This window comes from Nansenia antarctica, assembly GCF_963989245.1.
Source record: "Nansenia antarctica genome assembly, chromosome: 7".
In the NCBI taxonomy this organism is placed as follows: Eukaryota; Metazoa; Chordata; class Actinopteri; order Argentiniformes; family Microstomatidae; genus Nansenia; species Nansenia antarctica.
Genome location: NC_137677.1, coordinates 45,625,681 through 45,641,911, shown reverse-complemented (window position 1 = coordinate 45,641,911; position 16,231 = coordinate 45,625,681). Strand labels below are relative to the sequence as shown.

Here is a 16,231-nt window from a genome sequence, read left to right as displayed (position 1 = left end):
AGTAAGTGCCAACTTGGTCACTGGACAATTAATTGCTCTGCTTTTCTGTTCAACTCATTGTATCGCTCTTGAATTTATCTTTTGAGCCCCACTTTTATTTTCTTTGTCTTTAAGGGCTAGCATTTATTCTTAATTAACTCTTTCAGTTATGCAGGTGATGACCTGTACTCAGGTACTGGAAGGCTGAGATGCAGCTGATGAGCCAGGTGGAAGGGGCAGGCCACACCTTGCCCAGACGGTCCCTTGGGGGCTTGTAGGAGCTTGTAGGAGCCTAGTGGGTCATAGAGGATGTCCTGGGTGCACAGAGCCTGGTCTGACCCTGGCAGGGCATGGTAGGCGGCAGCACTCACCATTGGACATTGTATTAGTTTAAAGAAAAAAAATAATGATTTAGTTCCAACAATAGTGTGTTTATTTTGAAAATCCTGTTGTCAAGAGCAAACATCTTTATTTGTGTGCATCATACAGTCAATAGAGTAAGAACTGTAAATGGCACAAACCTTCTTTCAAAGACATTTAAAAAAAAATGTGGTTAATGAAACAGCAAACATGAGGGCATAACAGCAGTCACAATTTAGTTGGAAAGATGTTCCAAGATTAGGGTCCTTGGGTTTCTCTGAAGCACAAGCAGGATGAAAAGAACATTCTGATTTCACACAGAAAAATACTTGAAATGTCTACAATTTTCTCTCATCATTGAGTGGGGATAAGGATCAGCAACCCAAAAACATTCCATTAAATTATCTTTACAACTACAGGTACAACACTTCAATAACAATATGGCTTGTGAAAGGGCTTACATTATAGATACATGAAGGAAGAAGACATAGTTTAGTAGCCGCAGTCAGTGAGTCTCCAGGATGTTTGGGTGATCTGGGTGAACCTTAATTTCAGGTTGCAGGGACCAGGATTAGGACTCAGGTACTGGTAGGAGCTCGAAGGCTGAGATGCAGCTGATGAGCCAGGTGCAAGGGGCAGACCACACCTTGCCCAGACGGACCCTTGGGGGCTTGTAGGAGCCCAGTGGGTCATAGAGGATGTACTGGGTGCACAGAGCCTGGTCTGACCCTGGCAGGGCGTGGTAGGCGGCAGCACTCAGCGTCTGTGTGACGTCACTGTCAGGCTTGGGCTGTCGACTCAGGACCTGGCCCCCTCCCTCTCTGACCAGCTGCAGCAGCTCACCCCTGGGGGGCTTCTTGAAGGAGCCCAGGAGGAAGAAGAAACAGCCGTCGAACAGCGGGGGAAGCTGGCAACAGAAGATGGGGGGGGGGGGGGGAGAGTAGGCTTTAAAGTCAAATAACAAGGGAGTCGCTTCATTTGTTCATCAGTGTTGTGAGTCACTCCTTACTGATTAATCAAACCCCTGCACAGACAGGAACAGGATCTTTATCTCCCTCACTTCTAAACCATGCTAATCGTTCAAAAGTGCTGGCGGATTAAATCAAGTCCCACTAAGAATAGCTCTAAACAGATACAGTACGTGACACAGTAATTCTATAATGATTTAAATGCTGAATCACTACAATACATCACCACCACAACCTGTCAGGTCTTCCATACCCACAGCATAGGGGCAGTTTAGCAGCAGTGACTCTGGGCACCAGATGGCCTTCTACTGAGTGCATCTATGCACTCAATTGTTTATTGCTGTACATTTATACTCTCAGGAGCTTTTGAGTTAGCAGGTTCATTGCCTGCATTTTGCTTTCATTCCTTGCAGGGAATTGTGTGTCTCTTCATAAACAAAACACAATCTATAGCTAGCAATTAACACCCCACTTGCCCTGGGAAGACATTCACACACAGCTATCTGACGAGATGGGGAGAATCAGAAGAGGAAGGTTTCAACTGGGTTTATTACTGTGCGCGCCTATTCAGGGATAGTTATACCATAAACCTTGAATTACCTGTTTATGTTCTCAGTTGTTCTGCTGTCCTTTAGCAAGGATCATAATTATCAAACCTATGTTGTGGAAACCCCCCCCCCCAAAAAAAAGTTATACTGGAGGTTGTATCTGTGAGTTACCAGACAGTGTTTGTTGATACGGCTGCGCTGAGGTCCTTCTCCTGCTTGGTGCTCATTCTCATCCACCCAGCTGCCTGCCTGCAGGCATGCCTCCACCCCTATGGAAAGAGAAAGAGGGGGAGTGAGAAAGCAGCAGCCTAGAGAGGAGTGGAGGGAACTTGACAACCCAGCAAAATATCACATTGACAACTATATGCCTATCCAGCTTATCTGAAGATGCCGTTTGCATAAAATAACTGTGTTGGCCAAGTGTATTATGCTTACAGCGCAAATGCCTAAGGGGTTAATGATGCAACTAACATTTAAATGCAGCAAGCTCTATCATAGTTGAGCGTACCCGTCTTCAAGTTCCTAGTGTAAGAAAAAATGTGTCCAACAGCTAGACTTTTTAAACAGAACAGAAAGACTATAGGCACTTTATAACTTTAAAGGGATAGAAGAAAGGTTTTGTAGATGGAGCTGATGAAAACCTTCAACATTCTGATAAGAAGAATATGTTGTACAACAGAGCATGACAACAGCACTTCAGTGGTACTAGAATATTCAGCAAGTACTCTCTTATATCTTTTATATTGTCATAATACTGTAGAACTAGAAAGGGAAGTTTCAGTGGAAACTGTATGTGCTTGCTTAGCTGGCTAAAAATATAAAAATGATTGGTAGTGGAGGACATTTAGTGAGATAGTAAGATAAACAAGCTTTTGGTGACCAATGAAACATTGTATAATATGAATATTTCTAAACATTATCCCTACAGCTTTCTTAATTAAGAGTGTTGTGAACAATATGAAATTGGTTTGGTGTTCCTAGCTTCAAGTGGGGTTCTAAGTTTTATCACACAGCTGCCACAGATGTCACAATTGTTGAGGGAGCATGCAATTGGCATGCTGACTAAAGGAATGTCCACCAGAGCTGTTGTGTGTGAATTGAATGTTCATGTCTCTACCATTAGCTGTCTCCGTCTCTCCAATTCCAATTCCAATTCCAATTCCAATTCTTGGAAACGCCTTTATGGTAAAGAAATGAACATTAAATTCCTGGGCAACAGCTCTGGTGGACATTCCTGCCAATTGCACACTCCTGCAAAACTTGCGACATCTGTGGCACTGTGCTGTGTGATAAAACTGCACATTTTAGAGTGGCCTTTTATTGTGACCAATCTTTTATTGTGACCAATCTGTGCAATAATCATGCTGTCTAATCAGCATCTGGATATGCCACACCTGTCAGGTGGATGGATTATTTCGGCAAAGGAGAAGTGCTCACTAACACAGATTTAAACACATTTGAGAGAAATAGGCCTTTTGTGTACATAGAAAAAGTCTTTGATTTCAACTCAACAAACATTGGAGCAAAAACAAGTGTTGCGTTTATATTTTTGTTCAGTGTATTACATAAAAAAAAAAAAATCTTCTATCACCTTCTTCTAGAATCTAGACGTAGACTTCTTCTTTTTTAATTATATATACAGTATATAGACACTGGAGAAACAGAGAAACAGTACAAGAAGTACAGGCAATATAAGTTTTAGGGGACACAGTAAAGGGGAAAAGCGAGTGTCTTCAGGAGACGCAGTGCTCGGGGACAGTAGATGTCTCAAGAGGAGCAGTAATATGAGATGGGTCTTCAGTCTCCGACGGAAGATGGGTAGTGACTGCAGTTCTGACAGCCGTGGGAAGCTCATTCCACCAGCGGGGAGCCAGTGTTGTGAAGAGACATGATCGGACAGCATGACTGCCGTGTTGGTGTAGAGGTGGTGGGGCCAGTCGGCCAGCAGAGGTGGAGGAGCGGAGTGAATGGGCTGGAGTTTGGGGGGTGACCATTTCCTGCAGGTAGGCAGGGGCTGTCCCTTTAACTGCCTGGTATGCAAGCACCAGGGTTTTGAATCTGATGCGAGCTGCTATCGGGAGCCAGTGCAGGCTGCGAAGGAGAGGGGTGACATGTGAGAATTTGGGGAGGTTGAACTCCAGTGTTCTGGATGAGCTGCATAGGTCTGATGGCGGAGGTGGGGAGCCAGGAGTATGTTGCAGGAATCAAGGGCAGGCGGGAGATGACCAGTGACTGGGTCAAGAGTTGCGCTGCTTCTCTGGTGAGGAATGGTCGTATCCTTCTGATGTTGTAAAGGAAGAATCTGCAGGAGCGTGCCGTTGCTGCAATGTTCTCCGCACAGGATAGTCTGTTGTCCAGGATCACTCCAAGGTTCTTGGCTGTCAGGGAGGGGGTTACAGTAGAGTTCTCCACTGTGATGGAGAAGTCTTGGAGAGGGCAGGCTTTCCCGGGGATGAAGAGAAGCTCAGTCTTGTTAAGGTTGAGCTTGAGATGGTGGTCTGACATCCATGTTGAAATGTCAGCGAGACATGCAGAAACACGGGAGGATCTGGTGGTCCAGAAGAATGAGAACGGAGGAGAGGGAGGAAGCTTGAGCAGAGTGAAGGGCTTCCGTGACAGCAAGGAGAGCAGTCTCAGTGGAGTGCCCAGCCTTGAAGCCGGATTGGTGGGGGTCTAAATGTTCCATCTTTCGGAGTATAGTCTATGGGTGGAAAGGAACCTCTGTACCAATTACTGACTGAAACGAGGAGGAGATACCGTCAAAAGGTTTGGAAAAAAAACATCTTTATATTTTGGCAACTTGAATTAGGATGAAGAACAGTAGTGTGTTGCTTCACAAGCACATACATTCTTTTGTTTGATACCTATGACTGGTTTGTGGTTCAGAGGATTATAAGAGAAGCGGAACGCTTTACTTGGTGCTGAGGGAGGTGACAAGGTTTGGATGACTGGAGTGTTCAGCTCAAGCCACAACAGACAATCACGACATGGTTAGCAACAAATGGGATTCACTTTTAGCACACAATAGTCCATTTAAGTGTACATTTGGAGGGGAGCTGTAAACTTTCTGACTAGGCTAATTCATGGATATTACTCCATGCAAATTGTCCTCAGGCTAAATGAAGATCTGCATGGTAACCAAACGTTTCTTTACACCCCCACGATCTCTTAGATTCATTTTAACACCAGTTTACACTCCAATTTTGCATGCAGTAGTGCCTGCATGATATGGAGACATTAACAAATTACAATGAGTGCAAACTTCCTGTCACAACAGAGTTATCGTGATGGCCAATGAACCACCGTAGCGCCTGCAGAATCCTTCATGTGAAGACTCTTCCCATCCAAACACACCCACACCCACACACCCACACACCCACACGCCCACACCAACACACCCCCACACTCTCTCTCTCTCTCTCTCTCTCTCTCTCTCTCTCTCTCTCTCTCTCTCTCTCTCTCTCTCTCTCTCTCTCTCTCTCTCTCTCTCTCTCTCTCTCTCTCTCTCTCTCTCTCTCTCTCTCTCTCTCTCTCTCTCTCTCTCTCTCTCTCTCTCACACTCTCACACACACTCTCTCACACACTCTCTCTCACACACACTCTCTCACACTCTCTCTCTCTCTCTCTCTCTCACACACACACACACACACACACACACACACACACACACACACACTTCTCCATAGCAGTCATCAGGCGTAATTACGTTTCCTCGTCCCCCTTAATTACAGCTTTCATTTGGAGAGACCCTGTTAGGCCTCTGCAGGGGGAAGAGATACCAGGGTTAATCCGGCTCCCGCTCGGGACGATAGGGCTGACTCGTTAGCCCTGCACAGAGGACACATTAGCATATCTGCTAATTAGATTCATGGAGATGGTGTGGGTCTGTGGCTCTGCGGCCCCAGAATGGGAGCTTTAGTCTGCTTAGGCTGGCAGACTCAGGGCACAGAGGCAAGGGACACTGAGGGACGGCACACACAGACAAAGGCAGAGGGACAGAGAGACAGAGGTGGGAAGCTACACTTTTTTGTTTAGGGTAGACAAGCTCTGTCAAGTGTTCATCTGCCGTGGAGGTGAGGGAGGTGTTTGGAAGAATAAAATGAGCTCCAGAGAGACACGCACAAATGCACACCAGCAGAGGAACACCAAGGTGCCAGACAAGTTGATGGCAGGCAGTCACTTTTTTTCTTACCTTGAAGTTGACTGGCAGTGAATATCTTATGTATTGTTGTTGCTAGGAACAGGTTCAAGAAGGATGGCAGGGAATTTACAAAGCATAGCCAAGTTTCCTTTTCTATAAACGTCTCTGCACAAATCAAACAAGCGGAGACTTACTCCTAGTCATGTTGAAGACTTGTCCACTGACAATACCCTAATTCCCCTCTTTCCATCAACTGTGCTTGTCAAATAAGTACAGTATGCCTTTGCACACACTTAATATTTACAATTGCCTGTTGCAAAAATTCCTTCCATGCTTCTCAGGAGACAGAGTGTGTTACACAGAATAAAAGTCAAAGTAAAAAATAAAAAAAGCATTTCTGGCGAAAAGCAGACAAACCTCTGTAGAACACATGAAAGCGAACACAGGGGAGGGTGAATCATGGCAAAAATGTCCCAGCTACACTGTTATGGAATATGAGTATGCATGCTAAATATTCTGGACCAAAGTGGAAAAAGGCTTTTACACTATCAAATGCTAACTGTACACTGTCCAGTGCATCCACAGGAGACAATAAACTAAAATGTTATCCAAAAGAATGAATGTAATACCGTGACTGTAGATTGTGCTATACATTAGAATAAAGGTACTATATGACTAATCGTTTTCAGGCCACAGGTACATTATAATACTGTAAATAACGGAGTTAACTAATGAGTCAGAGGTGTGGTACTTACAGTTGAAGTGGAGGACCCAGCAGCCACTCAGCACGCCCAGGAGGGCGGACGCGGTGGTTACCATCTTCCTGTCTGGCACGATCACATGGGTGACTGGAGGGTTGAGGGAAGCAAACCACATCTATGATCACACAGACGTCATCACTCACATGTTCAAGTGCATGGACAGATACTGTACACGTCAAATACATATTTGTGTATTCTATTGGTTTCATAACCATCTTCAACACTACAAGCCCAAATTATGAACATGTATTATGACCATTCTCTGAGACATCAACTTAATTTCTGAATGGTGAAACCAATTATGTACACAAATACCATCAAATAAAAGCTGAGAGAATCTCCACTTTAACCTCATAGTAATTGTTTTATTTTCAAATCCAAACTTTTGGAGTGTAGAACAAAAAGAAGCTTCACTGTCCCATTACTTATGCAGGGCACTGTATATACTCATCATATATAATGCTTGTGATCTGAATTACTGCAACACATAGATGAGATCATCCCCATTCACAAAGGCTTAGAGAATACAGAGTTATAATCAAAAATTGAATACATGCTTATTGCCTCTTTAGTCAACCAAGCTCTCTGGCTGCCAACTGCAAAATGACCTTAATTACATCTCCAGGCAAAACTCTTTGGTTTACATACTGTGAGAAGTGGTATTACTTTGCTTCGCCTGCGGTTTAATTATGAGCAGTTCAGAAAAGCTTCTACCAACGTCCTCCTCAGTCAGTCTGTGAGAGGAGATATACAGTACTTACATTTTCTGTTCATTTGAATACTCTTCACAATGTCGTATCATCGCTTTGACAACAGCCATAAAACAGCTTATGAAGAATAACTGCAATTACCTGCATTTTGTGGTTTTGGTCTGCTGTGATTAGCCCTGCTTGCCACTGGTCTGGGCCCTTGCAACTACAGCCATTTGGGAGAGTTGGGATATTCTGCACCTTGATATTCTTTACATTCTAAATCTATCTGAACCATGTTCCATAACACCAGTAATACAAGCTGACTGGATGGAGAGATCAAGTTGGGGTGCCAGCTAGCCCAGGTAAAGGTGTGTTCTGGGTAGAAGTGGGCGGGTACCTGAGGTGGAGAAGGACTCTGCCTGCTTCCCTTCCAGGAGCAGGCCCAGTTTGTGTAGTTGCTTCTGTTGGGACTGGGAGAGTTTACTGCCCAGCACCACCACCCACTCCTCCCTCCTCGCACCATCAGTGACCTAGGACACAGATAGTAACATACATGCTTTTCTCAGCAGTATTAAACATTTGGGAAAAGTGCCGTTAAAACAGCTAAAACAGATCAAATGTCTCACTTTTTTGGGGGGGGGGTTTGTTTGAGCTTCATGGCCGTACCTTGCTGAGGCTGGGTGGGGGACTGAGAGGTGTGTTCATTGGATGGGGTCCATCAGAGGCGGTCTGAAAGATGGCCTGCATCTCTGGGCTACCAGCGTAGTCCACAGGGCAAAGTCCATACATATTCCTATCAGAGGCAGAAAGGCATGGTAGTGTGCATGGTAAAGTATAATCTACTCTCTCGTTGGCCTTGGCATGATACAAGAAAGCATGTGCAGAGATGCCCATATGGGGATCTGGCAAGCAGCGAGACAGAAGTCAGACAGCACATTCATGTAGAAGGAGGAGAGGAAGAGGGAGGAGAACCAGAACAGGTTGGGCCTAAAGATTAGGCGGGAGGAAAGATAACACCTGGGGAACAATTAATAGGTCCACTGGTCCATAAAATATTTCATTTACATTCATAACCAACCCCTCCCCCAAACACATATACACACACACACACACATACACACATACACACACAAAATGCATCATTTGGGTTTATGTGGCAGCACACCAACGGAATATCTGAATAAAAGGAGTGAGCATGAGAAATTGTGCTGGGAGGAGGAATTAGAGACACTCAATTGGGCTGTGTGTGTGTGTGTGTGTGTGTGTGTGTGTGTGTGTGTGTGTGTGTGTGTGTGTGTGTGTGTGTGTGTGTAAAACCACTGACACTATGCCTTCCATACTGATACAGAGAAAGTAATTAATTTATCAATACTGAGTTGAATACAGAGTAGAGTAGTAGCACACACCATCAGCAACCTAGTTTTTCAACTTTGCAAAGGACAGCCCTCCTAGAAATGCACAGTACATGGATACCAGATGTTTTGTAAATAAACACCCAATTAAGATGTTTGTGATCCAGATGTGTCTGAGGATCTAAGCCAATACAGACAGCAGAGGCACCCCCAGATTGAATGTATGCATGCAGCTGGGGAGGCGAGGCAATCAGCTGTGAAGGCCGGGAAACACTTTCTGGGAATGCCGGAAGAGGGGCATGTCATCTGTCTTGACAGAAGCTACCAACCTCATCACGCATGAGGAGAGACAGAGAGTCTCTCCACACGCACGCACACACAAAATCATCATTCCCCTCACAGCACAGCACTGTGTGTCAATCAATACATCAGGCTAATCCATAGCTCTGTCTGACTCCAACACAGCCTTCAGAAAAATGATTTCAGACTAAGAGGTGTGTGTGTGTGTGGGGGGGGGGGATTAATTGATAGTGTGTGACGAGGAAGGATTGCATTTGTCTAGTGGCATCATGATAGATTGCCCCAGCCCGTCCTCTTTTGCCTTGCAGACGAGTAGCAGGGTAAACCTGAGTAAATCTGCTGTCGCTAACGTCACTCGCCAAGGCCAGAGGCGCAACCCACAAGAACCCATCAATGTGTTGAGCTGAATGAAAAGTAGGGGAGAGATAAAATATCGAAGAAAAGAGAGGGAAGAAAAGGCCATTGTTCCTCCAGCTCGCCTTGAACGATCTGTCGATCAGCTCTAATTAACGAGTGTCCTCTCCCTCCTCGCAAACATTCCAGAATACAGAACTCAACCACACCACACGTGCTGTGCATTGTGAGGTCACACCGCTTCACCATCTACCACCCATCAGTGTCCACCGCGGTGCTTCAACCACATCCATCTACCACACATCAACATCAAATCGACATCTTAGTGTCTTTACCTCTTGACTGGTGAGACGCTTACTGTCTGATGCTGCTCACACATTCTAGATGGAGATATCTCATCTGTGAGCGCTGAGCGGAGTTGAGCAGTCAGGAAGAAAAAACTCTGAATCGTCAACCCCCACACTCCCTTCCCGTGCGCTCATCGCTCACAAGGAAAATTGTGCTGCTCGAGACTTGCTTCTATCCATTTAATGTTTCGCAACATAATTGTACCTTTTTAATGAGAGCCACTATCTTTTGTGAAGATTCAATAAAATAAAAAAACACTGTATTTTAAGTGAGATACTGTATTTCAGTTGGGGGCGGCTGTGGCGCAGGAGGTAGAGCCACCGTCTAATGACTGCAAGGTTGGCAGATCGGTGGTTCGGGCCCCAGCTGGCCACATGTCGAGGTGTCCTTGGGCAAGACACTGAACCCCAAATTGCTCCCAGTGAGCAGGCCGGCGACTTGCATGGTAGCTTGCCGCCATTGGTGTGTGAATGTGTGTGTGAATGGGTGAATGAGAGGCCGTTGTAAAGTGGTTTGGATAAAGGCGCTATATAAGTGCAGTCCATTTACCATTTACCAATTTACCAATAGCCCCCCCAAAGACAAATTCAATTTAAAAACCTATATACCTAAACATCTGACTGATAAGGTTTTACAGCACACTCAGTTTTGACTGGTGCTACAGCAGTGGTACTGTACTTCAAAACACATAGGTTACACTCAGCACTGGGCATGTCACATGACACGTTACACGTAACTAGCTGCAGTAGCATCCATCAAGTTGGGTATTTTTGTGTGAGCCCTACCGAAGCAGAAATGGAACTTGTGACTTTTTCCAAAATGCACTGCACACTCCAGAGAGTTCACAATCCACTCTGCTCACATGCTCTGTACACCCCCAGGCCAATCCTAACACCCATACCAGAGGGTATTTATGCTCAGTGTGGTCAGAAGACTGTAGACATATCTATTAGAGAGACCCATTGGGATGGCTAACTGGGTGACTGGGTGTGCTCCCTGAGGTACTTACACCACACTCGGGGAGGCCCCGTGCTGCAGCAGAAGCCTTGCGATGCCCAGATGGCCGTTGCTCACAGCGTCGTGCAGAGGAGAGTCGTTCTCATAGCCTGGTGTGTTCACTAGCACCCCCGTCATCACCAACACCTTCACCACGTCCAGGTGGCCAAGGTTACAGGCCTCATGCTGAAACAGAAGAGCAGGGCTAAATCAAATACAACAACTAAAAAAACAAACAAAGAAAGGAGCATGGTGTTATTTTCTGTATCATGTAAGCCAACACATACCACCCAGTATCCATGACATTAAGATCAAAGGTGTTTCATTTCATCTTTGGCAGCATTTCTTCAGTAGGGTTATCAAAGTCATGGACGACGAGTATGCTTGTGTTCAACTTTGTTTCTCTCAGCATTTACAGTGAAATACAGCCAGTGGCCACATAAATCATTCCAGGTCTCAGGGCAGTTGAACATGCTCCGGTTAAGGTTGAACATGCGCCGGCTATAATAGGCCGACTGCAACACTTCTATGTGCACACAATATTATACATGATAAATTAAACAGAGAGCCCTTGCGGTCATGGGTCAATGTGTGCAAAAATGCTCCCCTTTGCATTTTTACAGAATACGTCAATGTTTCATGAGAACACCAGAGCATAGTTGCTTTGTAAGAGGGATCGCACAGGAATAAAAGGCATAACCATCAGTGAATTGTACTTTTTGGTGTTATTACTATATGTGTGTTGTTGTCCCCCTTGTCTGGATAGGAAGAGAATTGGGGAGATGAGGAGGATCCACTCACCAGCGGTGTCCAGCCAGCATGGTCCTTAAGGTTGGGGTCAGCCCCCTGCTCCAGAAGATCCTTCACCGCCTCCACATCTCCCTGCGGGGTGGTGAAGAGAATCCACAGACAGGCTCAGGATCACTACTACAGACGTGTGAACATGGCCCTCCAGACACAATAGCTGATCCCAGACCAGTATGGCTGTTATCAATCATTCACAGCCAAGAGACATTGATTACCTTAGTACAGAATCCAGGGACGGATTACAGCCATGTTTACAGAGCTTATGCTAAGCCTGCTATTCTCACAGGGCTGAGAACGTCTGTCGGATCGTCTAAGAGCAATACGGGCCATCAAAGGTCCACACAGCAAGGGGGGATTTATATCAACAGATTTCAATCACTCAGAAATTAAAAGTAACATAGAACACGTAGGCCTACAATAAAACAGGGTTTACAACCTCATGTTTTCTCTGATCTTATCACTGAAGTGTAGAACCAATAACATCACCTAAACACACATTTCAAGTGATTTTAACACATGTGACTAGTGACTTATCATTCCCTAAAGCTCAGAATTACTAAAGCATCTCATCTCTGTCAGACCTTTATAGCTGCTAGGTGTAGGGGTGTCTCTCCCTTGAAGTTCCTCTTCATGATGGCCGGGCTGCCCTGAGACATCCGGCCCCCAGAGCCACTGGGGGTACCTGGAGACCTCCTCCCCAAGGCAGCTGGGGAACATGAGTTTCTGCCTCTCTGGTCCTGTTTGTATCTCCTGGGGCTGGCTAGGGAAGGAGGGGTGGACAGGGCTGGGAACCTTGTCTGCTCCACCAGTCGTCTACCCCGACTAGGAGATGCCTTAGGTCTCTTTGGGGTGCTCTCTGAGGCATCGGTTTTCTCTAGTTCCCGGGATCTTTTTGGTGTGTGCTTGGGAGGGGAACTTTGGTCCAGCTCTGCAGTTTGCTCGTTGGCTTTGAGGTCCTTTGCCGACAGCTTATTTAGCTGGGATAGGCTGGTGTGTGGGCTCTGACCTGGCTCTTCTTGTTCCTTGGAGATAGGGCTCCCTCCTGGTTGTTCGCCCTTCAGGGTGCTTCTGCTGAGGCTGAGAATGTTGGTGTTTTCCTGAGAGATATTTTCCTGGGACTCTATAGTCAACTCATTGGGGCTTAGGAAGGACACTCTTTTGCTGGACCTCCGCTCTTCGTCTCCTGTGTTGACTTGCTCCCCTCCCTCTGGAAGCTTTCCTTCACCACAAAACCCCCATTGCTGGTTGACTACCTCCAGCCTCTGCTTCTTGTTCTTCTGCTTGCTTTGTTTACTTGCAACTGGTGTGTTTCCTTTCCCTGCAGGTTTCCTGACGACTGACTTCTTCTTATTCTTCTTTCTGTGGGCATCATTCTTACCTCTTTGAGGTGAGGAGGAGCTGGAGTCTTGGGAGGAGGAGGAGGAGTTGAAATTGAAGATGGACAGGTCTCTTCTGGACTCAGGAAGAGTCTCAGGCACTCTTGGGTCAGCTTTCCCATTGCCGTGGTCTGGTAAAGTCACCTCCACAGGTTTCTCTACCCGGCAGCGTACCTTACGGCTGCGGGGACTGAACCAGATCTTGAAGTTCTTCTTGTGCTTTAAGACAGAGTTATGTGACTGTGCTAGTGGCGCAATGGGAAGCTGATCTATGAATATAAAAACAAAAGACACAAACCAAAATGGTGAATCATCGGTTATCATCTAAGCTACCATTTGAAGTTTTAAGCTACCAGTTAAAGTACACTGTGTTTAATTTCTAGAAATAATGAAATACAGTGACAAATAATATGACAGCAGCAGCCAGGTGGTAATTTGCTTTGCCCTTGTCACTGCACAATTTAGCTATGTTCCAGGTGAATCACCTGTAGTTTGTTCAGGTGCCAGCAATCCAAGTGACCTTTAATGTCACGCACCCAAATCTGACCTGCTGCGTGGTATTTCATTGACCCCCTCCAGGGCATTTAACTTCCTGTCGTTGGGCATCCCTAACACAGCGACATCACATCTCATTGTCAGAGCCCACAGCTACAAGCTAAAACATTACCACGGCTAATTGCATTGCATAATTACCATCATACATTACCAGTGAGTTTGATGGAAAAAAATACTGGGAGCATGTTAGTAATATAATCAAGGACCTAGGGGGACAGACCTATGGAAAGATTAAATCATTTGACTGAATAACTACTACTACTATATACTAAGGACATACCTGAGCTTGAGTTATCTGAGGGGTTCAGCATCGAGTCCAAGCTGAGGAACAGTTCTGTGATGTTGCTGAGCTGCCTGTTGATCTGGATGTCTTTCACCCAGGCAGGACTGCGACACACGACACAGCCATCTCCAGCCTGAGGACCTGCACATGCCCTGCAACAGCACCAGGATCCATCACGTGAGCATAAGACTGCAACTAGTATTATTACTGGATGAGTTGTCAACGTCAGCACAGCAGCCTGGCTAGTGCTGGTACTTCATCAACTCGTGAGTTTAGAATGATAAGGTTCTATCTCCGTTTAGAATGATACGGTTCTATCTCCGTTTAGAATGATAAGGTTCTATCTCCGTTTAGAATGATAAGGTTCTATCTCCGTTTAGAATGATAAGGTTCTATCTCCGTTTAGGATCGTTCAGAGATATTGAGCGTCAAAGTTTTTACATTCCATTATGTTTTGTGAGATGGAACCTTCGTATTTTATGAATTACTAACTCAAAAAATGTCAACATTTTAAAAATAACACCACACAGGCATTAATAAACACCTAATGGATCAGATTATGTAAAAAAACTCAATTTTGACAAAAATTGAGATAGAACCTTATAATGCTAACGTCACGAACACTGCTGGCTAGTGTGTTGCCATGTCATCTTAGCTTACGTACTTACCTGCAAAGTAGATGTTCACACACCCCGAGGCACACTGGCTCGTGCACTACTTTTGAACTGTGAATGACAGAAGTGTATCAAATGTATAACAACAATCAACAACTTGAACAGCAAGCCTGGGGGGTATTCCATCAACATCGCTAAAAGAAAATCCAGGTTTAGTCTGACAAGTCTCGCGAGAGTTCCTAAAAATATCCAGGCATATTCTGATAAGTCTCGCGAGAAGTTATCAAAAATAAGCCAGGATTTTCCTTTAGCGATGTTGATGGAATACCCCCCAGGGCAGCTACTAGCTTGTTGCCTGGGGGTAGCTAACTGTTTGTTGACTTGTAGTGGGGCTCCTGACTCCTGTCCTGAGGTCCACTTACCATTTGGAGCACAGCAAAAGTTCTCGAAAATGTGCGACAGCTTCTCTCGTTTTTGTCCAGCCTCCCGTGTCAGTGTCCATGGTCTAAAATGTCACTTTTCCACTAAAGTTTCGATGCACTGAACTAAACCAGCTACGACGAAATGTTTTTTTTGCTACTTCCCACTTCCGACGTCTGTATCTCCCGCCACTGCTCGGGGGAGGAGTATCGTGACGTTAGAATTATAAGGTTCTATCTCCATTTTTGTCATTTTTTTTTTTTTTACATAATCTGATCCATTAGGTGTTTATTAATGCCTGTGTGGTGTTATTTTTAAAATGTTGACATTTTTTGACTTAGTAATTAATAAAATACAAAGGTTCCATCTCACAGAACATAATGGAATGTAAAAACTTTGACGCTCAATATCTCTGAACTACCCTAAACGGAGATAGAACCTTATCATTCTAAACGGAGATAGAACCTTATCATTCTAAACGGAGATAGAACCTTATCATTCTAAACGGAGATAGAACCTTATCATTCTAAACGGAGATAGAACCTTATCATTCTAAACGGAGATAGAACCTTATCATTCTAAACGGAGATAGAACCTTATCGTTCTAAACGGAGATAGAACCTTCTCATTCTAAACGGAGATAGAACCTTATAAGTCTAAACGGAGATAGAACCTTATAAGTCTAAACGGAGATAGAACCTTATAATTCTAAACGGAGATAGAACCTTATCATTCTAAACGGAGATAGAACCTTCTCATTCTAAACGGAGATAGAACCTTATAAGTCTAAACGGAGATAGAACCTTATCATTCTAAACGGAGATATAACCGTATAAGTCTAAACGGAGATATAACCTTATAAGTCTAAACGGAGATAGAACCTTATAAGTCTAAACGGAGATAGAACCTTATCATTCTAAACGGAGATAGAACCTTATCATTCTAAACGGAGATAGAACCTTATAAGTCTAAACGGAGATAGAACCTTATCATTCTAAACGGAGATATAACCTTATAAGTCTAAACGGAGATAGAACCTTATAAGTCTAAACGGAGATAGAACCTTATCATTCTAAACGGAGATAGAACCTTCTCATTCTAAACGGAGATAGAACCTTATCATAAGCTCACGATATGTCGGTTGGCATGGCAATGAAGGGGCGTGTCCAGGTGCATACTCTCGCTGCGTTCGTAAATTCACTCTGAGAGCGCCGGAGCGCACACTAGGTTCAACGTCATAAAGGGACCAAGTGATTACATTGGACAAGAGCCATTCCATGAGTGCTGGTCAGATAATCAGATTTCCAGAGTGAGTTTACAAACGCAGCCTCTGTCAATGCAACCACAGAATCAACGTCTGAGAGATGAGGCTCCCTC

General features: G+C 44.8%; 1 protein-coding gene across 1 annotated transcript; it reads right to left on the bottom strand.

Moving 5' to 3' along the window:
• Positions 1 to 616: 616 nt before the first annotated feature.
• On the bottom strand, positions 617 to 14,969 carry bard1 (BRCA1 associated RING domain 1). Its single transcript, XM_080536794.1, has 11 exons — positions 14,857 to 14,969; positions 14,489 to 14,545; positions 13,818 to 13,972; positions 12,188 to 13,251; positions 11,601 to 11,681; positions 10,813 to 10,985; positions 8,116 to 8,242; positions 7,847 to 7,979; positions 6,752 to 6,844; positions 2,027 to 2,124; positions 617 to 1,246 (listed from the first exon to the last, which is right to left on the bottom strand). The coding sequence occupies exons 1-11, from the start codon at positions 14,934 to 14,936 to the stop codon at positions 911 to 913; spliced, it is 2,397 nt and encodes a 798-aa protein (XP_080392920.1). The 5' UTR covers positions 14,937 to 14,969; the 3' UTR covers positions 617 to 910.
• Between the last annotated feature and the right edge of the window lie 1,262 nt (positions 14,970 to 16,231).